Genomic DNA, 25,219 nt, shown 5'->3' with positions numbered 1-25,219 from the left:
ACAGCTGGTATTTACACTTTGAAAAATGTATAGAATAACTTTCATTTTTCTCTTTGGATCACATATTTGCAAAAGGATGGACTACACTGCTTAATTTAGCATTTAAACCATGAAATTAGAAATACTTTCCACACTGTTAAAATTTGTCATGTTAAATATACCAATTATAATCTAGATTTAATAAGGTGAGGTTTAAATGTGTACACATTCATACATACATTAAACAAACAACATATTTGTTCATTTACGCCAACAGTGAGGAGTACTGGCTGGGACACCCGTAACAAAATTATGGATTCCAATCCTGCAACCTACCCTGCTTCTGTTGCCTTGAGCAAGGTTCTGCTGTGTAATACATACAAATGTAAGTCAGTTTGGATAGGAGTGTGAGCCAAATTAGTTCATAAATCAGTCTGCTGGTTAGTGTTGTACAGTTATGATTTAATATTTGAATTAAAATCCTTACTCCTTTTGACAAATACTGCTACAGCACATTCTGCCTTTGGCATCTACTATCTATTTGGAACAGCACAACTGTTTTTTCTGTATACTAACTGCTGAAAGAACCAGTAAATATTTTAATGTCAATTGATTTAATGTGTGCAAATACTTTGTTTTGCGCAGCTACAAATTGAAGCTTTTAAACTTTTAAGGAAAACTAAATTATTCAAACTGATAGCAAAAAGAAATTTTTGCATCCAATTTCTCTTTTAACATAGCCATTTGAGCAGGTTTCATCAATGTTAAATTGCATGTAAAAACACAAATTTAAAATACATAGTATCTTGCAACTATTCAACTTACAGGCTCCAATGTGACAGATGTAATTGTTAGATATGTTTTAGAAATTAAATCATTGGCTCCTTTATTGTGTCAATACAAATCTCTGCTGACACTCTGTATGAACTAATCTCTAATAATTTTGTGCTACAAATAGAATAAATGCATGTTTTGTAATACACAAATATCATACCATTTCATGATTTTTTTTGAAAAATCAAAATATTAAATAAGTTAGTGTTTTGTCAGTTGTTTCTTCAAATTGATTCTAACAAAAATAGAACAGTGGTAGTTGGATGTCTGAGCTCATCACAGAAAAAATATTGTCCATGACTTTTTGGCTCCATCACAGTAGGCACAAACTGAAAAGCTCCTGACAGACTGCAAATAAAGGAAATTATATTTTGGTAAGGAAGTTTTTTTCCCCAAAATGTTAATACAATTTAAACAAGAATTTTCAGGACAATCTATTTTAATTCTTAAAACAAATAGTGAAATAACTGAATAATGAAGAAATGTATGTGATCTCACAGGAAAAGCTGATGTGAAAATCTAAAGTCTTCATAAAGACATTTATGTAGATGCAATTACAATTTTGTAGCACTGTTACTACTCAATGGTATCCACAAATATCAAATTCTGGGTCTTAATTTATACTTGATCCCTATAGTGTACATTTAGTAATACGCAATATCAAAAGATGTTACAATTAAGCTAAGTAAACAAGTGAAAAGCTGTCTTGGGATGTGAACTAATTTTCTAACATTAAGTTTGTAATTTGAGAGGGGTATGAATATTCAATATAATTGTCAAATACATAAGCCATGTTTTTGTTTAATAACAGATTAGAATTATTCTATATGTTTTATGTTCCTATTGATATATCTGTCAAATTAATTTTGAAACTCCCATTAAAAATATTCAAAAAACCTAGCAGATGTATGAATGTCATTTAAACTTTAAAATTGATAGTATATCTTTTTTTTTTATTTGACATAATTAGAACACAAGCTTTACGGACTTGACTTCCATGATACAAAGCAATTTGATCTCAATCATCCGGGAGAAGCTGTTCTTGAAACAACTAACGCAGTCGAAGGTGCTTGATCAAGTAAGAACGTAAAATATCCCCAATTAACCACTAAAAGGAAGCACCTGATTCAACCCATGTTTCATTGTTTATGGCAGGTTCAAACAATTACACTTCAATGTACTGAGACTGCCAGAGTCACAATGCAAGGGGAATTCCTACATATAAGCAGGTCTCACAAAAAATCATGATTCTCTTTAATCTCTCTTGTGTTGTAACCCTAGCAGCACTAAATTTTAAAATTTGCTAGGATTGTTGCGTCTTAGTGAAATTGAAAAATAAAGAGTGTCTTTACAGAGAAACAGTCCATGACAGCCAAACTCAAATTGCACAATTTGGGCTGCACTATTACTAAAGTGAAGCCAGTGTGATCATGTTATACAAAGTTCCCGCTGTCTTGTGAAAACAGCTGCAATAGGTCAAAATAAAACATCTCACCTTATAATGCAACCCTGATAACAGCAAGGATAGAGGACTTCAAAAAAGCTGAGTGCACTGACTAAAATCCCCACGACTGGAAAAGGCAGCACAGCACACAAGATTTTATCAGAAGTGCAAACAACTGAACAATGTAGGACAATTACTGGTTGATTTTTAAATAGGTCAACATCGCTGTAATAGCAGAGACATTTCATTTTAAATGTTTCACAACATTATTTTACAAAGTAAGCTAACTGTATCTAGAACCTGCTGCTATGACAATTCCTGCCAGTTAAAATCGATTTGACATTTTTACAAGGAAGTCAGCTCTCACCTGTTCATTTTAAGGACACTAACATGACTGGCAGTTTTTTTTTATTTGGATCAAGTCATGCGATTTCAACTCAAGAAAACCTGGCCCTATCCAGATTCTGATAACCTTAATTCCTGTTAGTTTAAAGCAATATATTTTATTAGTAACTGCACAAATTAACTTTAGGTGTAAGATGCCCCAGTGAATTTAACCACACATTATATAAAATGAATTTACAGTTAATTCCCTGAAAGCATTGTTCAGTTCTTCTAACTGCTTCTTCGATTCAGGATTGTGGATGAGCTGGAGCCTATCCCGGCAAGCAAAGGGCGCAAGGCAGGATATACCCTGAACAGGATGCCAGTCCATCCCCGGACAGACGGGTAGAAAGTCACAAACACGCTCACACCTGAGCCAACCTTCCTAGAAGCCAATTAACCTACCAGTAGGTCTTTGGACTGTGGGAGGAAAACAGATAACCCAGAGGAAGCCCACAGGACCACAGGAGAACATATAAACTCCATGCAGATAGCTCCCTGGTCTGGGACTGAACCAGGGCCTCAGCAAATAACATCTTATGAAATGCACAAAGACTTGGTGCTATTCAATTCTTATTATTCTGCAACTTTATTGATGGTTAAAGTTTGCACCTGTTTAACACTGCTGTTTTAGAATATTTTCTCTTCAGGTAATAAATGGATAAAATTGCAAATACTGTGAAATGTAAACATTTGTTTTATTGGCTATTGGTAGATGTATAGAATGAGGTAACACTTTGTAAAAACTACATATGCAATTTTTATTCTAAACACTATTTACAATATTTAACTTAATGACTTCCAAAAAGGTGATAACCAGCCACTGGTTAACTTCAATTTATTGTTTTTGTAGATTGATTTTTAGTAACAAACTTGACTCTGGCCTGAAACATTCCCCTAATGTTATCAGATATATATAACAGCATGCAATGTTTTTTCTAATTGTTTACAGAAGTTTTAAATTGTGCTAACAAACTAAACTAATTATGCTAACTAACATAAGAATTACATCATTTCATTGAGTTGAATAATACTCACCTGGTGCACCATATACTGACAAAGTAACTTCACAATACCTGCAATTTGTCATTGGACTGAGCCTATTTAAGATGACAATTTTACATTTAAAAGGATAAATTCAGAAAATGAAGATTGGGAATCCTACTGGTGAGAGGGACTCATCTCTAAAAATGAAAGGCTCAAGAGGGCTTGGACAGCCAGCATGCTGTTATTTACAATTTACAGAGGCATTGGTCTGTGCCAATATTCCTCTCAAAAAGGCAACCCAAACACGCATTTCTCAACAAACAAAATGGCAGGGAATTTCTTACAGCAAGTCAACTAAAAAAATAATATTTAATGAAAACAAAACTATAAACTTATCTAAATGTTTGATAGTTAATCTATATTACTGATTAATCTACAGACATAACACATGGCACATTTTGTTTACAAGGATAATCAAGAACCAGTGAACTGACACTCTACTAGACACAGCTTATCCACATTCAATGAATAAGTCTTTGGTAGCACAGAGCATCATAAAATGTTTTAAGCAGCACTGCAGTCGCAAATTCACAGGCCAGTTATTCAATCTCAGTAACTAAATTAGCTAAATTCATTGATGGTATCGCAAACATTTTAGAAATTCTGATTTTAGCACAAAATCGTGAACTTTGTGAAAGTACCGTATAGTCGCCATGTTGTTCAAGAGTTTGTGAGAATTATGATGTGTGGCAGCCTTTCCTGCTTACTAGTCATTGTAATGACTATTGTAATGTGATGCACAAGAGAATGAGTACAGGTTGTGCAGCAGACATTTCACCTCAGAAATCTTCCAACATGATTTGTGTTCAGAGTTAACAAGCTAGTAGTATTTATCGGCAAAACCAGTCCAAAGTCTATTGGATTAAAAGAGACGTATTAACAAGCCTGTTTGTTTCCAATATAATAGGGCCCGTTTGAGTCTCCGGAAGTTTCGTTGCTTCATTCTGAATTGCTGCACATACCTGGAAATTTAGTCTATTTTGTGATGCAAGTTGGAGATTTTACTTTCATTGTGTTTTGAAATGCACTCAATGCCCATTCTTTCAAATCCCAAGTGTAAAAATAGTGTCACATGACTTAAAAGCTCTCAATTAACAGATAAACCAGTTGACAATGTTTACATTTACACTGAATGTTTTTCTATTAAGTGACATTTCGCAAGGAGTTCATTTTCACTTCAGAGATTTTATACAGGATGCTGGAGCTCATGTTACTGCATTTATTTTGTGACTTTAGCATTTCTTTTCCAACAAAACCAAACCATTTTGTTGACATTACAGCCTATACATGCTCCTAATGAATATTTTAATTTATTGCCCACATCATTTGTGATAGCACTGAAAAAAGATGCATGTTTGTGTTAATACCCACATACACTGCTGTTTATTACGCTTATGTGTGCAAGGTGTACGATGTGACTAGCTAAAAGACTGAACCAGTTCTACCGTACACCCTGTGCAACACGAATTTACCAACATCCCTGTAAATACACAAACTACTTGGTAACTGATAAAAGAAACTTACCATCAAATATACTGAGATCCCTAAGCAGCCTTGGTCCATAGATTCCTTCTAAAATACTCTCAAAACCTAAAAAAGGAGAAGGGGAGATTACATATTAAGAAAATAATTTAAAAAATTAAACACAACCCTGACATCGTTATACAAAAATTATACAGATAACATTAAAACAAAAGGACCACAAGCATCAAACTTTTAACTTAATTTTTTTTTCCCCTCTGATCTACACAAACCATACTTCTTCAATGGGAAAACTCAGAAAATATACACATTAAAACATAAGACTGAAATACAGACAGTATACCGTTAGAAATGTGTGCCACGATACGGATTTGGCTATACCATTTATACCGGTAGAGAACAGATTTTGATGTTTACACAGATTGCGCTGCCAGTCGTAAAACGGGGTTTGGAAATTTTTACTATTGACCCGTCAGTTTAAAATTCTTCCATATTTTAGCTCGAATTATATAATTCTGAAAATGTTCATCTTGCCGATATTTGGAAATCTGATAGGTTCAGAATTATTGATCTTCAGTGGTTCAGACGTCCGGTTTATGACGCATAAACCGGTTTATGAGGTCATTGCGGCCAATAAAAACACAGGGGCATCTCTTCCCTTTTCCGTGAAAACAAACGCACGTGTTCGGTGTGCCCGTCTGCAAACACAAATACGCGGAGAAATGGAGAAAGGCATCATTAGTGAGACGGGAACAAGCAACGAAATTTGTGAAAAGAAGGGTGCTTCATCAGTTGTTTGGAAAAAGACAGACCACGAGCAGAAAACGGTTATCTGAAAACTATGTCGGGCAACCTTTAGCCAGAGGCGGTAATACAAGCAACCTCTTCTATCACCTATAGACGAAACATGTATGTGAATATGAGGAAAGTACAAGAATGTGCTCCGAATCAAGCAGTTCTAGTGTCAGTGTGAAAAGAAAAGCCACACACAGACATTGCTGCCTGAGTCATTAACTAGTCGTTGCCCTTATGACAAGAAAAGCCAGCGGTGGAAGGACATTACACACTACTGCAGTTCAATGTGAAATTTCAAAAATACTAAAGGAACAACAGTAGCTAACAGTTAAACATAACCTAATAGTTAAATCCAGGCAATAAAAACTTACTATCCAAGTCTTGTACGCCTGTTAAAGCATGTTCTATTGAAACTGAGAAAAAATTCTATATCGTGACATATATCGTTACCTTCCAAAATTAAAATTATACCTTGATATAAATTTCAGGCCATATTGCCCAGCCCTAAGTACAATAATAAGATGGCATGTTAGTTCGAAACCTAGTACAGTAATCTAGTGCTAAAGCGAGAGGTGCGAGGATACGACCTGAACTAGTTCTGGCAGGAATCCCTGCACCAGCTATATAAAAGAATGGATATATTTTTAATGATATATTTAAATTGATGATTAATCTGTTTAATGATAAAATGTATGGACATTTTATACTGAAATTGCATTTTCTCTGTAATCTGAGCAGGTTTTGTGCCTTTGAAGCCCACCTAAGACATCTATACTAACCTATCCAATATATTTCTGTCCTCTCACTTTATGATAAGTATGGAAATGAGGAATCAGAAAACAGATGTTAAAGGATAAGTATTTTTTTGTAATACAGTTGTACTAGTCATCTTAGGCCTCCCAAATGTCACACTGCTGAAAGAAAACGGGCATGTTTTTAAATCACCATAATAGAAATTTCATTTTTCCAGCTCAAATATATAAAATTTCTTAATATTAAAAAGATTAGAATTCACCAGAAGGTACACAAAAATAAATGTGATTGAAGAAGTAGGCAGCTATGTCAGCATGTGTAGGCTGCAAGGCTGCACCTGAAGACTCCATAGCCGAAACATTGTGTCTCTGTTTCCGCATCCTTTCAGCATCCTTTACCGTTCCTAAAATAAATGTGAAATGTGTTCGTCTATGGCTAATCAAAGGATGAAGTTTCAAAGTAACTTTCAAGATGACCAATTGGGTGCAATCTCAAACTTGTACTCATTTCTCAAAAATAAAATCCATGATTGTTTTACCCAAGTCATTTTTTTAAATTCAGATCAATCTACTAGATATCTCAAGATAATCAGCAAAACCAAATATGATTTATTAGATGTCTGAAGATGTGCTGGTGATTTTAAATGATGCATGGGATTGATGGGTACATTTACCCTAATTGTTTAACCACTATGCAATCACAATAAATACATTTAAATTGACTACTCAAGCTAGACTGACATCATACATAATTTAAAAAGTTAACAGGAGTGAGGATTAAGAAACAGAGCATGATTTGGTGGATACTTGTTTCCAAAGCATCTTTACATTTTCATTTGTAAAATAAAACCCTGTCTATAAGAGTCATTTTTAATAAGAAAAAAAACATTATATTTATCTTTTTTGACATAACATTTAGAGGACATTTCTTAATATACATTTAACAGAGAAAAATGTGTGGTTTTCAAATACAGTGCCTTACAAACTTATTCAGACCCTTGACCAATTCTCTCATTTTACTCCTACATTGAAATTTTGCTCTCTGTAATATTTTTATTTCAAAGCACTGAAACTCCAAATTAATGTTAGAAAATATTAAGAAAAATAAAAAACTGAAATCTGCTATTTGCATAAGTATTCAATCCCCACATTTTAATATTTTGTACAGCCACCTTTTGCAGCAATAACAGCTTCAAGTATTTTGGGGTAAGTATGTACCAGCTTTGCACACTGTTCAGGAGTGATTTTGGCCCATTCTTCCAGGCAGATTTGCTCCAGGTTGTTCAGGTTAGTAGGATGACGCTTGTGCACTGTATTTTCAAATAGTGCCACAGATTCTCAATTGGATTGAGATCAGGGCGTTGATTGGGCCATTGTAGGACATTCACCTTTTGGTTCTTAAGCCACTCTAGTGTTACTTTGGCCTCATGTTTGGGATCAGTGTCCTGCTGAAAGATTAACTTTCTCCCAAGCTTCAGTTTTTTAGCAGACTGAAACAGGTTCTCTTGTAGTACTTCCCTGTATTTTGCACCATCCATTCTTCTTTCTATTTCAAAAAGATGCCTAGTCCCTGCTGAAGAAAAGCAGCCCCACAGCATGATGCTACCACCACCATACTTCACTGTAGGTATGGTGTTTTTTTAAGTGTGGGCAGTGTTAGATTTGTACCACACAAGTCACTTTGAATTTTGGCTAAAAAGCTCTATCTCGGTTTCATCTGACCACAAAATCTTTTCCCACATTGGAATTGGGTCACTATCATGCTTTTTGGCAAACTCCACACATGCTTTCACATGGTTCTTTTTGAGTAATGGCTTCTTTTGTGCCATCCTCCCACACAGGCCAGTGTTGTGCAGAGCTCCTGATATGGTTGCCTGGTGCACCTTTACTCCGCTCTCAGCTACTGAACTCTGTAGCTCCTTCAAAGTGACTGTTGGCCTCTCTGTGGCTTCTCTCACAAGTCTCCTTGTTCGCACAGAGAGTTTTGAGGGACAGCCTTTTCTAGGCAGTGTCTGGATGGTTTGATATAGCTTCCACTTCCTGCTAATTGAAGCAACAGTGCCCAATGGGACATCAAAACACTTGGATATTGTTTTATGCATTTGTCTTTATCTATAACTTCTTTGAAATGCTCTTTAGTCTTAATTTATCCAGAAAATTATTATTTTAATGATTCACAGGTAGAGATCAATTGTAGGGCAATTATGTCCTCGCTAGGGCAATACAGTATATGCAAACAGCATATTTCAGTTTTTTATTTTTCTTAATATTTTCTAACATAAAATAATGACACATTAAAAATTAATTTTGAGTTTCAGTGCTTAGAAATAAAAAAAATATCACAGAGAACTAAATTTCAATGTAGAATTTGTAATTCAGTAAAATGAGAGAATTGGTCAAGGGTATGGATACTTTTGCAAGGCATTGTAACTATTTTCCCATTGGAAATATATGAAAAAAAATTATTAGTCAATTAAATGCTTAGTTTGTTATATTCCTATCCTCCTGTCAGACTTTGTATGAGGAGCTGATGCAGAAGGGACAGGATATTAGACTGACAAGGCACAATGCACAAGACACCCCCTCAGCTCATGCATGAGATCAGAATGAAAAATCAGCAAGGCGATTGGGTAAAGAAGAGGAGAGGTTTAGAATTCAAAACTTTTCCAAACTAAAGAAAATCTGAATGAAAATATTCACAACCAAAACACGGTTGGAATGAACTAATAAACCGAACAATCTTTAAGAGGGAATTTTGTGGTTGTCCCTTTACTTCTTAAAATGGACATTAGCAAGCAAGTTAAAGGAACTTTAAGTTTAAACCACTATGTATAGATCATGTTGCATCTTAAGACAGGAGAAATACATTTAGCAGATTCTGACATCTTTATGCCCTAGAGGGCTGCACTTTGGATAATCTCTAAAGCTAGTATTACAATTCCACCACACAAAACTGACCTGCATAAAGTACCACACTCCCTCAATAAAAGCCTTTAATGTAATAAAACCTCACTTTTGTCTCTCTCACCCTCTGGTCTATACATCAAGTAATTTTAAAAACTTTCAGTACAATTAGCACTGTCAGCACATATGAATTTCTGAACCACAGCAACCATAACAAATAGTATCCATTAGAATGAGGATACACTGTGTAAATATGACCTCTGAAGTTTTTGAAATCAGCTGTTTTAATGTTGTGACAAGAATGATATTAACTTGACTGTTGCTACAGAAGTGAACAGAAAAAAGGCACAAATGCAAATATGTTTTTACGGTGACGATTAAACATGCATGTTGTTCTTGGAACTAGGAACCATGGAAGAAATTATTCATTTAGATAGCTTCAGCTCTGTAAACAGCATTGGAGACATGAGATCAGATTACATTTCTTGTATTAATACAAGCACAAATAATTCTTAAATTACCCAACATAGGCTTTAAAAAGTACTGCATTTTAGTGTTTGATCAATGTGCCCCCCGTTATCCAAAATTTTACACACAAAAATAAAAGTAAAAAATGTTGAAACTACACAAAGCACACAGTACCTTACACTATAATTGCTTGAGGGGATGGAGAATACCTGATCATCCATACTGTTGGATGTACATTCACTGTCTAAACATTTAAAAATGTGAATACTTCAGTTAACATGTATTTTTGTACCACAGTCACACTTCATTTTAAGCAAAAACAGAACTTCAACAGGGCAGCCTCTTGATTTTCTTTGCTGTACTATTGTGATAGTAATATTATTCACATTACCCATCTCTTAAATATGACTATTACTACTGCAATTGTAACTCTGAAAGAAAAATACATGGTTAACTTACTTCAACATCACAAAATATTAACCGAATTGTTGGTTCTAGATGCTGCTGCAGGAGTTCAACTATGAAATTACCAACAGGATGAAACGGAGATCAAAAAACATTTGATTTGTACATTTGATAGAAGATAAATATCACTTTTGTTTGCAATTCATATACAGTATTACTAAAAGCAAATAGTGCTCTAACTTTTCTGGATCAAAACCATATTTAACATTAATCATTCTGTGCCACCAAAAGCAGATTTTCAAAACAAGTCTTTAAATAGTTATGTTTAGAAGGAGTGAAGGCAGGAAGGTCTGGCACAAGAGAAAGCTGTGCTAGGTAGAGTGATAAGAAAGGCTAGTCTGTATTTTCACTCCTTGGAAAGGTTTGTCAAAAATATTCCCACAATCAGCTATTTGAAGAATGCTAAAGAATTCTTAATTACAAACTTGTATTATTTGGTAATTGCTTCTGTTTAAAATGTATGGTTATTTATCATGTTAAAATAATATTCTTACTTAGAACTTTACAAGGTGTCTGTGCATATTAAAGTTTGTTCATGTCAGATGAAAAGAAATCCGTGAAAAAGAATATAGTAACTCACAAGGATAGAGTGCAGTTATTTAAATGCAAAAGATTTTATTAAACATCTCAAATATGGGGATTTGCTTTATACATGATAATTACAGGGTTTCCTGCAGGAAAAAGCTAAGACCAGGTGGTAACCTCCCACCCGCCATCTAGCTGTCTAACAGCAAGATTACTATACAAGGTTGTGAACAAAGATGCCATCTTATTATTATAACTAAACAATATTATCAAGACATTTGTCCACCACAACTTCTCTGATTATATAGGATTCAAATACCTAGGCTATTTCTGATGCTTCCTGAAGAGCTTTGTGCTTGAAATGTGTTGCTATTTATTGTGTTCTTTTCACTATTGAGACCTTGTTTATATTGTGCTTATCAAGGCACAAATTTTCACTTGAAAATTAACTAGCAAGCGAGGAAGGTGCACAGTATTTGTCTGTGAACTGATGACTGAACTGCAAGGAAACCGTGTTTTACCACCATAATTCAGCAGTCCAAAACCTTAATACATGCGATTTTCCATCGAAAAATGTGATCACATACTATTTACATTGATAACATTGATTTTATTCACATGTAAAAACATTAGTTAATTAACGGAATCGTGAACCTGTACAACAATTTCAAAATTTTAGATTCATTACTTTTTTTAAATCAACCTAGACTTTTTTTTTCCAGACTAAGGTGTGCGATAGTGAGATTTGGTCCTAATGTGCAAGACTTGAAAGCTATTCGATTATGTACCATTGCACCTGCTGGCTGGTAGAACATCTTGCATTTATTAATATAAAGCAGTGTTTCAGTATGGATTCTAGTGTATATTTTGTCAGCGTTCACGCATTTGGCCAGGTGATGTTGATTTTAGGTCAGACAGCCCACCTGGCCTGTATTAAACTTTTGGAAACCCTGAATAATATGTAATTCAACAGATGTTCAAATATTTGAAAGGCTCATCTACAAATAGTAAGTGTGACTAGATTTTGAGTTTCTAGTGAAACTTTAATAATCATTGCTAGAAGTTGTACAATATTGATCTGAACATCAGGATTAATCTGAAATAAAACTATACAAGATTAATTTCTGAATTCAAAGATAATCACTTTGTCTAGCTTTCAGAAATGTAGCTAAATTCCAGAATTTGTTTTAAAAAAACAATACAACAGCAATAATATGGAAGACCAGGAAAAAAATATTCCATTTGAAGTCTGCTGTCACATGCTCTGTCCAGAAATATACTTGGAAAACATATGATGATAAACAGGGGGCCGTTGAAGAGGGGTATGAACTTGCTGTTCTAGGATCAAGCACTACATGTGCTATGGCCAAAGGGTGCTAGAAAGAAAGAGGTACAGAACAGCATGGCACCATTAATTGACCTCAAATGTATACTTTAAAAAAATATGATGATTATAATCATATTATAATCATTATAAGTCTGACCTGAAACCTACAGCTATACTTACAAAAGACTGCAGATTGCAAAAAGTATCTACAATATTACAATATTTTTAAATACAAATCCACACTGTTTCAAAATGGTATTGCATAACTCCTTTTCTGAAAAATATGAACATCTGCATAATCATCCAGTTTATGTATATATGTAAATGTTTATGTAAAAACAGTTTTAGGTATGTTCATCACATAACTTTTTGTTGTTACTATTTAATTCTTAGAGTAACAATTTAAAAGTTGTATCTGTGCCATATGGTATGCAAAAATCAAATAACTTTTCCCTAAACTAATTAAAACATTTGATTGTACATGTGATATATGCACTGATATAAATTAAACAGCTTTCAACAGCCCAGCAATTATTTTAAGAAGCTACAGATAGTCGACAAAATTTGGAAACACATGGGTAAATGAGGGACATCAAGTAAACTGAAAGCAAGTGTTTCCACACAGGTGTAGTGCATGCTAAAATGAAGCAAACAGCAACCCAGCATGCCCAGGAATATAAAAATGAACAAGTAATAGGTTTATTCCATGCTGAAAAAAGAAGAAAACGCAACGTTTCGGCTGTGGAGCCTTCTTCAGGTGTGAGAAAGACAGGGCAGTAAGCAAAGGTAATGCTGGCAGGCTACTTTTCTTCTAAATTCTCTCTATTCAATGTAGGTTTCATTTCACACCTCTCTACACCTATCCTGACTTCACACCTCTTGCTTGACCTCTCTTTCTGTCCCCTGCTCCCGCCTCTCGCTCCTCCTCTCTCCCAGCCTTTGTTCTCCCGCTACATTACTTTGCTTACTGCCCTGTCTTTCTCACACCTGAAGAAGGCTCCACGGCCGAAACGCTGTTTTCTTTCTTCTTTTTTCAGCATGGAATAAACCTATTACTTGTTCCTTTGCAGCCTATGCATGCTGACACAGCAACCCACCTGGAATATAAAAATGCCAGACAGACCTAGTTTATGGCTAGCATGGCAGAAAGAGTCCTTTGAGACTTTCAAAGAGTGGCGATTGTTGGGATGTGTTTGGCAGGGGCTTAAGTGACCAAGACAGCTCAATGATGATGTTTCATAAGCAATTGTGCTTAGGGTGATGTAAGCATAGAAGAAAGAGGGAAAAACATCAGCAAAGGGAAACAGTGAGAAGTGAATAGTGAATGACATACACCAGGATCCTGATATATGTGCATTAATTTGAAGTGCAAGGCAGAACTTCAACCTGTGACTGCACACTTCAACCTGTGGTCAAACATCCAGTTTCAACAGAACTGGCCTGCCAAGAACTCCACAGAATGAGATGCCATAGTTAGATTATAACAAACCACTCATCACACCTGGCAATGCACATTCACAAGTCCAAAAAGTAGTGCAAAGAGGATGACCAAGCATTCGAGAAATGTGATGTAGTCAGATGAACCATCTTTCACCGTGTTCTCAACAAACAGACAAGTGCATGTATGGAACCAACCTAAAGCAACCGACAGCCCTGAGTGCTTGGCTTCTGGAGCATGATTTCCTGACACTTATGGTGCACTTATTCCCTTATAAGGCAAGGTCAATGCTAATCGCTACATAACGGTACTGAGTAATCTTCCCTGCCGCTGGCAAGTGTGGAACATGTTAATAACTAATTCACATCAGCATAGTTATGCATTGTAATTCAGGTGTCTTAAGGGATAAGGATTTTGCTTAGTTATGCATTTAAAATGATCCTCTCTGGTTTATATGGAGATTTTAAGTTCTCCTGATAAAAATGTTAAGTTTAGTCTGGTTCATAAAAAGTGTTTTTTCACAGATGTAAATTACAGACAATGAAAATAAGTATAAACAATATGATTTCCACCAATTAACTGTTTAAACATAATTATGCTACCAAACTATATTTCAATCTAATGCATGCTGACATCACACTTTGCAGAATACAACATTTACAAAGGAGCTGAGTTAAGACCACACAGCATATTTGGTGGGCATTTACTTTTAAACGCATAACTTCAAACATCTTTATGAACTCTCATACCCTTTAAAGACCAAAGGCTTTTAGTGAGATACACCTACAGAATTGGATTTTTTTCTATAAAATAAACTATTGGAGTTGACTTAACACTTTCGGAAATGAAACTATTCAAGCTCTTATTTGTTTTTTAAATGACATTTAGCGCATATCTTAAAAAATTAAAAATTACACATTGAATTTCTAGTTGGTGGTCTCAAGGAAAGTGCATATTCCTGTGCACAAATCCATATCATCAGTCCACAGACAGTATATCAATGTATTTTCTAGTCTCTTCCAATTCAGGGATGCGGGGGAACCAGAGCCGGCCCCTGCAGGCAACAGCGCAAGGCGGGGTACAAACCGGATGGGACGCCAGTCCATTGCAGAGAAGACACAAAAACAGACATGTTCACAGTCACACCAGGGCCAATTCACCCAGAAGCCAATTAACCTACCAGCATGCCTCTTTAGACTGTGGGAGGAAACCAGAGCACCCGGAAGAATCCCACGCAAACAAGGGGAGAACCTACCTATTCCATGCAGATAGCACTCCAGGTCTGTAACTGAACCCAGGGAACCCATGTTGCGAGGCCGCAGTGCTAACCACTGTACTACTGTGCTGCCCCCAAAGAAGGTACATACAAGGCATATTCCCAGGCAGAGAGAAATTCCTACTCTGACAGAACTAAACATTTTCCAAATCCCCAAGTCTCAAACGGAGAAGACCTGAAGGGACACACTCAGGTAGTTCAAATCCTCAAAGGTATTGATTCAGGAAGTTCACCTTACGAACCTTTTCATCAACACTGAAACATGAACCAGAAGACAAAAATTGAAACTAAGGGCACTTGCTTTAAAAACTGAAAACAATAGGCACTTCCTAATAAAGTTTTGTGAAAATCTGGAACAAGCTACCAAGCCATGTTGTAGCAGATGTCTTTCAAAGAAATGCCTGGATCCTTACATTAGCTATTAAAAAATGAGCTAGACACGCCAAATGGATTTATCATTAGCAGTCTTCATGTTCCTTAAGACATAACAAAAAAAAGGAATTAAAAATGAAGTACATTAGAAACAGAGGCATATGTTACCTGCTATAATCACAAAACAAGAAAATGTCCATAAAAGTACTACATTAAAATGAATGAAATAAAATGTGATATGTGGGCAATATGCATAATGAATTTAGCTCACACTTGTATAAAGTTATGTACGCATGTTTAGGCTAATCCAAAAAAACATTCTTCAGAAAAGACAGGAAATTTTATTTTCTCTTCTCCCCATGTGGCATTTATACAGCAACAAAATATCTAGACAGTGGAAAAATCCATTTTCAGCATAAATAGGGTTACAAATGATAGGTCGTTCAGCCCATCCTGGCTGTTTAATCTGCAAGTCTGACAAATCAGTTTTTTGTTTAAGCAGGAAAACAGGGAGCCATGACTAACATTTGATAACTTTAGAAATGATGCAAACAACACTTGGGATCACACAAAAGATAATTAATCTGTTCAAAAATAATAACAGGGCTCCAATAATAATTCCCCACTCCTGCTTTACTAAAGAAAACGGAAGCATCTTTATGTTTTGCTACACAAGAAAAAATGTATTTATGTCAAACTTGTGATGACATTGGTTGAAAATTAAACAAATTCTCCCTATAATTACTTGATCAGTTTTATACCAATATTCAAGAGCTGGTAGAAGTGGGTTTCGTGTCTTAAAAAGAATGTTATTTCTGTTCTAATTTAAAAGACAAAACAAAAAGTGCTAAAATTAAAAAGTACAACTAAGATTTGGTTATGCTGCTGTTAAATTGTGTTTTCTGTCACAAATTCATTTTTGAACACTGTGACCTCTGAACAGAAAGGACCTGTGCTATTAGCATATTTATATGCGGCCTGATTTTTTTTTTAAAAAGTGCAAATACAAAAGTGTCATTAACATGTTAACTCTTTACACAGCTAATTTGTCTAATTTTAACCCTGTACTATTAACTCTCATGTTAATATAATGTGCTAATGCTAATAACTTCAACTATTCAACCATTGCACAGTATTATGCAATTTAGCTTGATGTTCCTATCTGAAGTCACATTCAAAATATAAAGAATCACAGCAAAAATACTGTACATAACTCAGTCTAAACTGGCCTGACTGCAAACTTTTTTCAAGCCAACAATGTCAAGTGTAATTTCTGTTACACACAGAAGGGGAACAAAAACCAGAGTAATTTTAAGTTGCCAACTTATTACAGTACCTTATCAGTTCTAAATTGAAACTTGTTCCACCTTTTTAAAACATAGTTATGGGAGTATTACACAAAGGTTTAAAGAGACATTAAATTGTCTATAATCTACTATCTACATAATGTATGCTGCGTTTATTCTAAGCTGTGCTTCATTCAGAAGTATACATTCTACAGGTGATGCAAAACTTTTTCAGTGTCTTCTGAGAATTAGAGAAGAATGCTAATAACTTCAACTATTTGAACTTCAACTATTCAACTATAACTTACAGCCCCCCCCTCCTTGTATAGCTCATACCACATTTGTTTCGTCACCAAAAAGGCAAGAATTTCAATGTTTCTCTAAAGTAAACTGTATATATCAGTAACAATAAAAGTCTTACTATAGGTAAACATTGAAATGTTAGTGATGACGTTCGGTTACTCTAGTGAAACAATTACATTTGTCCATTTAATCATTTAGGGAATCAGTTACTTTCCTGTCTTATGCAATAACTAAGCCCAGATGTCACTCACTAAGTAACTGTCACACAGCAGGTGAGCTCCAGAGTTACAACAGAATGATATAAATTAAGTGCAAACCAATGTAACCAAAGCAAATACCTAGTGATTTTTACCATGAGGGATTCTGAAAATTATGAAGTACAATAAGATCTTTCAAGTCTGAAAAACATGCTGAGAAAAAAGTATCCAACCTTGCTCCCAGAGAGCCCCAATCCAGAGAGTTTTGATCAATTAAGACATTAATCTGTTTAAATAAATGGAGCTCTGGACACTGAAATGATCACCGGTCCAAAGAGCAACTGTTATTCAAATGAGGGCCCAAATGATCACAGCAAAACTGTTCCAGATCTTTACAAATTGGCAACCTACTGAAACTGCCGGAGTGGGGCTTTTCAGGACCAGGACTGGAGACGCCGGATCCACAGATTCATGTAATCACAATGGTAAGGAACGCATTTGGCTAGAGGAAAACAGTAAGGCATCGAGTTACAAAAGGTGCCTGTACATTTATTTTAAAATATAGAATCTGTGAATACACTATTGATGGGCTTGCCATTAAACATTTTAAAAAACAGCTCAGTTTAAAATCAATATTAAAAATATTTACAACACAAATTTTATAATACAATATAATACCAAGTATTCAGTCGGGGGTATGATAAATACAACTGGCAGTGTTTGTATTTTCTATTGCAAAGAAATGTATTCACTGGTGGTTTCCATATTCTTGAGTTTCATTCCTTCTTACTGTATAGTAAAACACATTGACGTCCTAAAACTTAAAATGCATTTTCATACTTGTTATTTTAATGGTCAAATTTACTTGTATTGCAGACCACAAACGATATCTGATAAATCAATATTTTGTGTTTCTCAAAAATCACTGTTTAGCTGTACTATTGTACTATTACCAGCAGCCATATCACCCTGCAACTCACAACTGGCAGCCCACTGAAGCTAAGCAGATGTGAGCCTGGTCAGTACCTGGATGGGAGACCACCTCGGAAAAACTAAGGTTGCTGCTGGAAGAGGTGTTAGTGGAGCCAGCAGGGGGCGCTCACCCTGCGGTCTGTGTGGGTCCTAATGCCCCAGTATAGTGACGGGGACACTATACTGTAAACAGGCGCCGTCCTTCGGATGAGACGTAAAACCGAGGTCCTGACTCTCTGTGGTCGTTAAAAATCCCAGGGTGTTTCTCGAAAAGAGTAGGGGTGTAACCCCGGTGTCCTGGCTCTTAACAATCATGGCTTCCTAATAATCCCCCTCTTCATCACTCTGCTCTCCTCCCCACTGATAGCTGATGTGTGGTGAGCGTTCTGGTGCACTTTGGCTGCCATCATCCAGGGGAGTCCCCATTACCTGTAAAGTGCTTTGAGTGTCCAGAAAAGCGCTATATAAGTGTAATATTGTGAAACTGCAGTGTTTTGGGTTTGGACTATCAAGAAAATGTTCACATCTCATTTCAATTCTTGATTGAATTTGTGTCACAAAGAAAAGATGTACCATGGTTACCACTGTACCTCCTAGTGAGCATTTCTGGTTGTCAAAACTTTTGTAAATCTATTATAGCAACTTATCCAAATCTGAAAGTACCAACGAGCCACTTGAAATTTGTTACTTAAAGGTTTAGGGGTTTATAACTTATCACTTAAATTGTAAAAAATTGTTACTGATTTCATAGCATAAAACATCATTCCACACTGCCTTGAAATAAACTGTATAGCTGACAAAGAAGCCTCATAAAAATATCTACAACCAAATGAATAACAAAAATGTAACATAATCCCCCTTGCATAAAAGAAGGGGAAAATCTTTTTAAAAAGCCTTTTTAGTAAAAAGCTCTCTCTTGAAAAGCAGTTGATACTTGAAATGTAAGTCTGGTATTGAAAGGGAAATGGGAAATTTAATCAGAAGCAGCAACATAATAAGGAAAAACCACCTGACGCTGCTCAGCACTACTACCTTAACTTTACATCACTCGTGAAAAAAACAAGCCCGAATTAACTCATACATTGCGATCACCCAAGACCATCATCACTGCACATAATCCAGGAAAAACACCTACATAGTACAAGTACACAATACTGCTGCCTTTTTCACATTTTAACCGAGATAGGAACGTGGAAACAACTTTTTACAGACGTAGTGCTCAGAGGGGAAAAGGGCACAGGTGTATTTTCACTGGTGGAGAGAGGTGGGAGTACAGACGGAACACTCTTCGCTGTTTGGAGCACTTAACTTAATCCGGAATGAAGGATTCTGATTCTTTCCCGGGATTCCCGACCTAATCAATCGCACCATTAAAAAGCGACTCGCTCCAACTTCCAGGAAGACGACTGAACGTCACCCAGAAGGTGAAGAAAGAAAAAAAACGAAAGCTCCCCCCCCATCCAAAAAAAAAACTATAACGCGTCTTAGTTTGACAGTTGGGGTTTTGAGACCGATAAAACGCCACAGACAATACTTCCTAACAGTCCGGCGAGGCGAAGGCACCCCGCAACAGACAAAGCCCCACACTGTGCGCGGAGAACATCCTGCTCGCGCCGCTTCCACGCGCAGCTCGGGCGCTGAAATACCGCTTCTGTTTATAAAACAAGAACGGTCACGTGAGCCCCGCACAAGGACAGCCGTTAAGGTCCGCGCCGACACTCCCCTGCTTCGGCCAAGAAACAAAGGGGGGGGGGCAGATCACGTCGCCATGGCAGCCGAATTCAGCCCCCACCCCCCAAAAAAAAATCAAAATAAAACGAAATCCCAACCGTCAAGGCAAGTGTGCGCTCTTAAAGCCGCAGAGCCAATTTCTCCCAAGTTTTAGCGGCACACGTCAAAAGAACAATAGAGCCGGCTGCGGAGCGCTGCCACAAACACACACACAGTACATGCAAACCCGCTCGGTCTGGACTGTCACAGATTCCCGACGGGCTACAGGACACTTGCCGGAAGCGAGGAGTCACTCAAGACAAAAGAAAATGGAGACAGAAAGGTACCTCTTCAAAAATGAACTTAAAACCCGGCCAACTTAGGTTCTGTTGCAAACCAGTCTCAAGACACGGAGTTCAGTTCGCACCGCAGAGCAAGCGCACAGCACGCAAGCAAGGGGAAATGGTTTCTTTTCTTACCTACACAGTGAATGAGTTTGTGCCGCCAGGAATCGAGTTCCCGCCGGAATCCTTTCCTCTCTGCCGTGCATTTGGAGCTACGGCACTGGGCAGCCATTCTGTCTGTCCTCCTCTCGCTCTGCGCGTGACGTCACCCGACGTCATTTACATAGTGGGAGCGCACGCAACGTTGATTGACAGGTGTCACACGGCCCGGCGAGGGAGGGGCTTCGCCCGCAGCAACGGCTTGACTGTGCGAGTGGGCACGAGGGGCTTAGCAGCTGCTTTTAGAATGGAGAGCTGTGTGGGTATCGCTTTCGTTGACTTCTTTGTCGAAAGTGTGCTAGATTTGTTTTTTTGTTTTACAAGCGCACTTCGGTAGTTTACCTTTAAGTGTTGGGACAGGAACATAGCCAGAGTCATTAGAGAGAAAAAAAAACGAGAGTTTTTCTTTTTCCTTTGCAACTTTCTCGGTTCTGCTTTGTGAACCTTGTAATCGCTTTCGAAAAAGTGATTTGAATTTTTTATTCTTGTGTATATAAGGCAGACAACACATACAGTAGGAAGTCATTAGGGTCAAGAACAAAACAAAGTTGTTGTTTTTTTATTTGGAAGATCAATGCAAAATTAGGACAACACAAAATGTTAGGAGAAAAACAAATACCCTTGAGGAATATTCTCTGCTTACAACTGGTTTACAAAAGTCACACGGCATCAATTCAAAAACACTGTACAGTACATTTGGTTCCCTGAGTGCGTGTATTACCAAATGAAAATAATGCAGTTTAGTTGTTCACATATGGGGGTAAAAGCATTATAAATCATAGTATTTGTTAAATATAATCTCATTAATAAAGTTATTATAAAATAAACCGTCAGTGTAAAGGCTTACGGAAACAGCTAAAATGTATTTTGTATTTCTAAATACCTTATCATGGTTTTGATGTCTGCCTTAAAAAATATTCTAAAATATATTCTATATTAGAAAAAATAAGATCAAAATTAGAAGGGTGCTCATTCTATAAACCTACAGTGGGATAACTGTTCACGCCCTAACAAAAACCACGGGTTTCATCTGTCACAAATACTTTCAATCAGGATACAAAAATCAAAAGGTTCTCCATTGGAGGAAACTGCTACACTGCTCCCTCCCCCACTATTTGAAATGGTCTTGAACATACAGGGCAGAGAAAGAACAGGCATAAGTAGGCTCATGGAGAAGATTGGGATTGAATGGGATAAAAAGAAAGCAAAACACTACATAAGCAGCGTGAGAGATGGCTTAGAATCCGATATAGTTAGATGTGAAAAAGCTGTAACAAAACGCTAGCGAAACACTCCCAATTAATTTTCCTTTGGAGGAGTTTTAGAATTTTTCAATATAAATTAAATCAATTACAAAGCCCGTTCTTGCTCCCTTAAATATACAGTATGTCTCCAAAAAATTGTAGGCATTTTCGTGATTGGAACCACTAGTGTACTTAACACGCTCATAATTATATACCTACAGTATATTTTGTGAACAGGTACCAGAAAAGACAGTGAGGTGCCAGTTCATACAGAAAAGGCTGTTATTCAGAGGGAAATTGCACGGTTGACTTATTTTCTCTCTGTGCTGCTACATTCTTTTCAATAAAATACAAACAGGGCAAGTATATTTGTGTATTAAACTGAGTCTGCTGATGGGAACTGCTTTTTTTCCTGCTCTATTTGGCAACAGCATGGAGTAATCGTTAGGGCTGAGGACCAGAGGCTTGTGGGTTCGAATCTCAAGCAGAAAGCTGCCGTTGTACCTTTAGCGAGATGTCAAAGTAAACTACTGTATCTGCTGCAAAAAAGGACGTGTGAATTTGTCCTGTTGGAAGAATTAAAAATGAAAAAAGTAGTTTTACTTTGAAAGAAGTGTATTCACTTTAAAATACTGAATGTAGAAGAAAGTAGTTCTTATACATAATTTTAAAGTTTACCAGCTGCAGATAAGCTATTCCATCCATTTTACATGACCCAAAATGGAGTAAATGGTACAACAAAGTCTGATTATTAAAACGTGCTGTATTTTGTACTGTTACTTGGATATTCTGTTGAATGGTTATGTAGTGCCACACTACTATTTTTACACCGAGTTCAAACGGAAAGGTTGCCAAAGATTGGCTCCTAATTCTTGCAGCATTCTGACAGGAAGTTTTATTTCTGAATCTGAATGAAAAAAAAAACACTTTTCTACATACGGTTTCTTTCTGATCTATGGCGATCTATAGTAGGGTACAGAGCATCTGGTTTAAAATAGACAAGAATTGTTGAAAATTGAATTGAATTAGATTACTTTAATACAAAAAGTCAAAGACAGTTTTATGTTGCATAACCTGCATAGTTGATTAATAATACTAGCTCATATTAACTATTGGGGACCAGTAATTAAAATCACACAGAAAATCTTAAATAAAGTATGCATTTTTAAAGCCTTTGTTGGGCTTGAAGCACTACTTTTTACCTCTTTTTAATCAATCAATCAATCAAAGTTTATTTATCAAATGCACAGCAGTAGTTGCTGGCAATGAAATCTCTTTTCTATGAGCTCACTGGAGGGTGATCAAAATCACAAAATTAAAGTTACAAAATAAGGTAACATAATGATAAATAATAGTGCAATAGAAATTGAATAAGATATGGTGCTGTGACCATGCTCTTTTTTATCTTCATCTTATTATTAATGCAAAATCCAACTGTTGCTTAACATTATTGTAATGTAATTGTTGTATGAAATATACCTGTATGACAGCGTTATAGTTATGATAAACCATCATCAATGTTCACTCCACTGATTACAAAAATAGCTATATACAATAGCAATATACATTCAAGGTCAAAACACTACTAAATTACAATAAGGACTTTTGAAAGTCAAAGCTAACAATTAAATATCATAAGACCTTATTAAGTTAGGTACCTACGAAATACAAGCTAGTGATACTAATTGGACAACATGAATCTGACAACACTAAGCTTATCAATGTAAAAGTAACATTTTAAGATTTTGGTATTTGAAAAAGGAAATATGTCTACTTTTGGATAGGCTGACATTTCAGTCATGTCCAGAGAGAATTGCCGCAGTTCTGTACAGTGTTAACAAAGGAAAGCATGATGAAATTGCTGGCATTCACTGACAGATAGGGATTGTATGATCTCCATTTCAATGCATGTTGAAAAAATATTTATTAGATCAGAAATAACCACCATATATCTCAGGTAGATACTGTTGAGCAACAAGTTACTGGAACATGGAATTTGGTATTGATCAAGAAAAGCTACTTTTAAATTGAGAATAGCTAGTAAAAGCTGCTAATAGCTTCAACAGAGTTTGACTACCCTCATTTAGAACTCTGTGGGATGTCAGAATACAGTATTTAATTCCGGACGTTAAAAAAATCCTGAAATGTCAGAATAATTATGTCACAGCAGGCAATTAAAACACTGGAAAATGCCATCTGACTATGTGTATTCTATGTTATTTAGGAAACTAATAAATGACTGACAAGCATAAGGCTCCAAATGCAAGAGGCAGATGTGCTTTAAATTGACATCATTTTAAAGAATATAATTATGTTTCTAATCAAATGTTTTGTAGAATAACCCACTAATGTCTTAGTTTGTGAAACATAGTTTGTGAAAATACATTATATGTTGGTGAAATTTAATGAGGACTGAGTGTTTTCATTTTTACAACAATTAGAAACTGGAAAAAATATACAAGTGACATTCTCTGCCAATGAAAATCTGCTTTTTAACAAACGTTAGGATACATACAGTACAAATGAAATATTTATGAGATTTCTTTCTCATTTTCTGAGATAACAAAATGCACATATTTTACCCTCAAGGTTAAGCTAGTTTCATTTTGAATTTCTGTATGATTGCAGTAAGAGAGATTACAAATGCCGAAAGGGATAATGTTGCAATGACAGCTCAATTTCTTCCAAATGATTGCACTAGACCTATAAATTAAAATACAAGAGCTACACGGTGCCACCCTTTTCAGTAAAATGACATCATTTAGTATTTTCAGATGCCATTGTTCCACACTTAATCTATCTACTGATCTATCTACACATTTAATATACCCTCTGATCTGTTGGTCAATTCTATGTCTTTTAGTCTGGTTACATTTAATTCAGTCCTTCAGTATATGAAGTAACAAACCTGGTTTATATAAGAATCATTCAAATTATCATTCAATCATTTAGACTGGAAAAGGTCACCCTTATAAAGAAGTATAAAAGTTTTAGGAAGAGGTTTTTTTTTTAAAATAAGGGAGCAAAAAAGGAAAGCAAATTGCATAATCAAAAACTGCAGATGTAATGTGCTTAAAAACACTTCACTCAGATTGTTTATGCACTGAAAATCTGATGCAATATTACATCAGATATCACTGCAAACGGTGTGCCTGCGTCTTAAGGCCTACAATCTAAACTCAAAGGTTTACAGTCTAAACTCAAACCAAATCCGTTTTTACTGACGGTCTCTGTTGCTTTTGTTACCATTTACTGATTGTCATTTACTGTATATGTTAGGTAAAACCATATTTCAAAGACAAATGAATGTTGCATCATATTTTGTTAAATGCAGGATGCTTTAATCAAAAATTATGCAACCTTACATTGGAACATAAATCATCAAAGTCTGCCAGTATTTATTGTTTCTGTAATGCAAAACTGGTTGATTTAGTTAACACAGAAAAGGAAGGAAGCAGCTTTGGAAAACACTAATTGTGAAAAATGTTAGTCATTAGATAGACAGGAAGCTC

At 35.9% G+C, this 25,219-nt stretch overlaps 1 protein-coding gene across 3 annotated transcripts in view; it reads right to left on the bottom strand.

Moving 5' to 3' along the window:
- lcorl (ligand dependent nuclear receptor corepressor-like) overlaps positions 1-20,562 on the bottom strand; it is a 46,590-nt gene extending 26,028 nt beyond the window's left edge. For 2 of the 3 annotated variants that reach the window (XM_088917817.1, XM_088917808.1), the window contains exons 1-2: positions 20,440-20,557; positions 5,213-5,278 (exon numbers count right to left, since the gene is read on the bottom strand). In XM_088917817.1, coding sequence (XP_088773943.1) covers positions 5,213-5,278; positions 20,440-20,536 — 163 coding nt within the window. In that variant the 5' untranslated portion in view covers positions 20,537-20,557. Of the gene's footprint in view, positions 1-5,212; positions 5,279-20,439 lie in introns of all 3 variants that reach the window. The other variant, XM_088917824.1, reaches the window with a different exon arrangement.
- Between the last annotated feature and the right edge of the window lie 4,657 nt (positions 20,563-25,219).

Source organism: Atractosteus spatula, chromosome 1 (assembly GCF_055471065.1).
Source record: "Atractosteus spatula isolate fAtrSpa1 chromosome 1, fAtrSpa1.hap1, whole genome shotgun sequence".
Classification (NCBI taxonomy): Eukaryota; Metazoa; Chordata; class Actinopteri; order Semionotiformes; family Lepisosteidae; genus Atractosteus; species Atractosteus spatula.
Note: the sequence above shows the minus strand (reverse complement) of the source record. Positions and strands in the feature narration are given on the sequence as shown.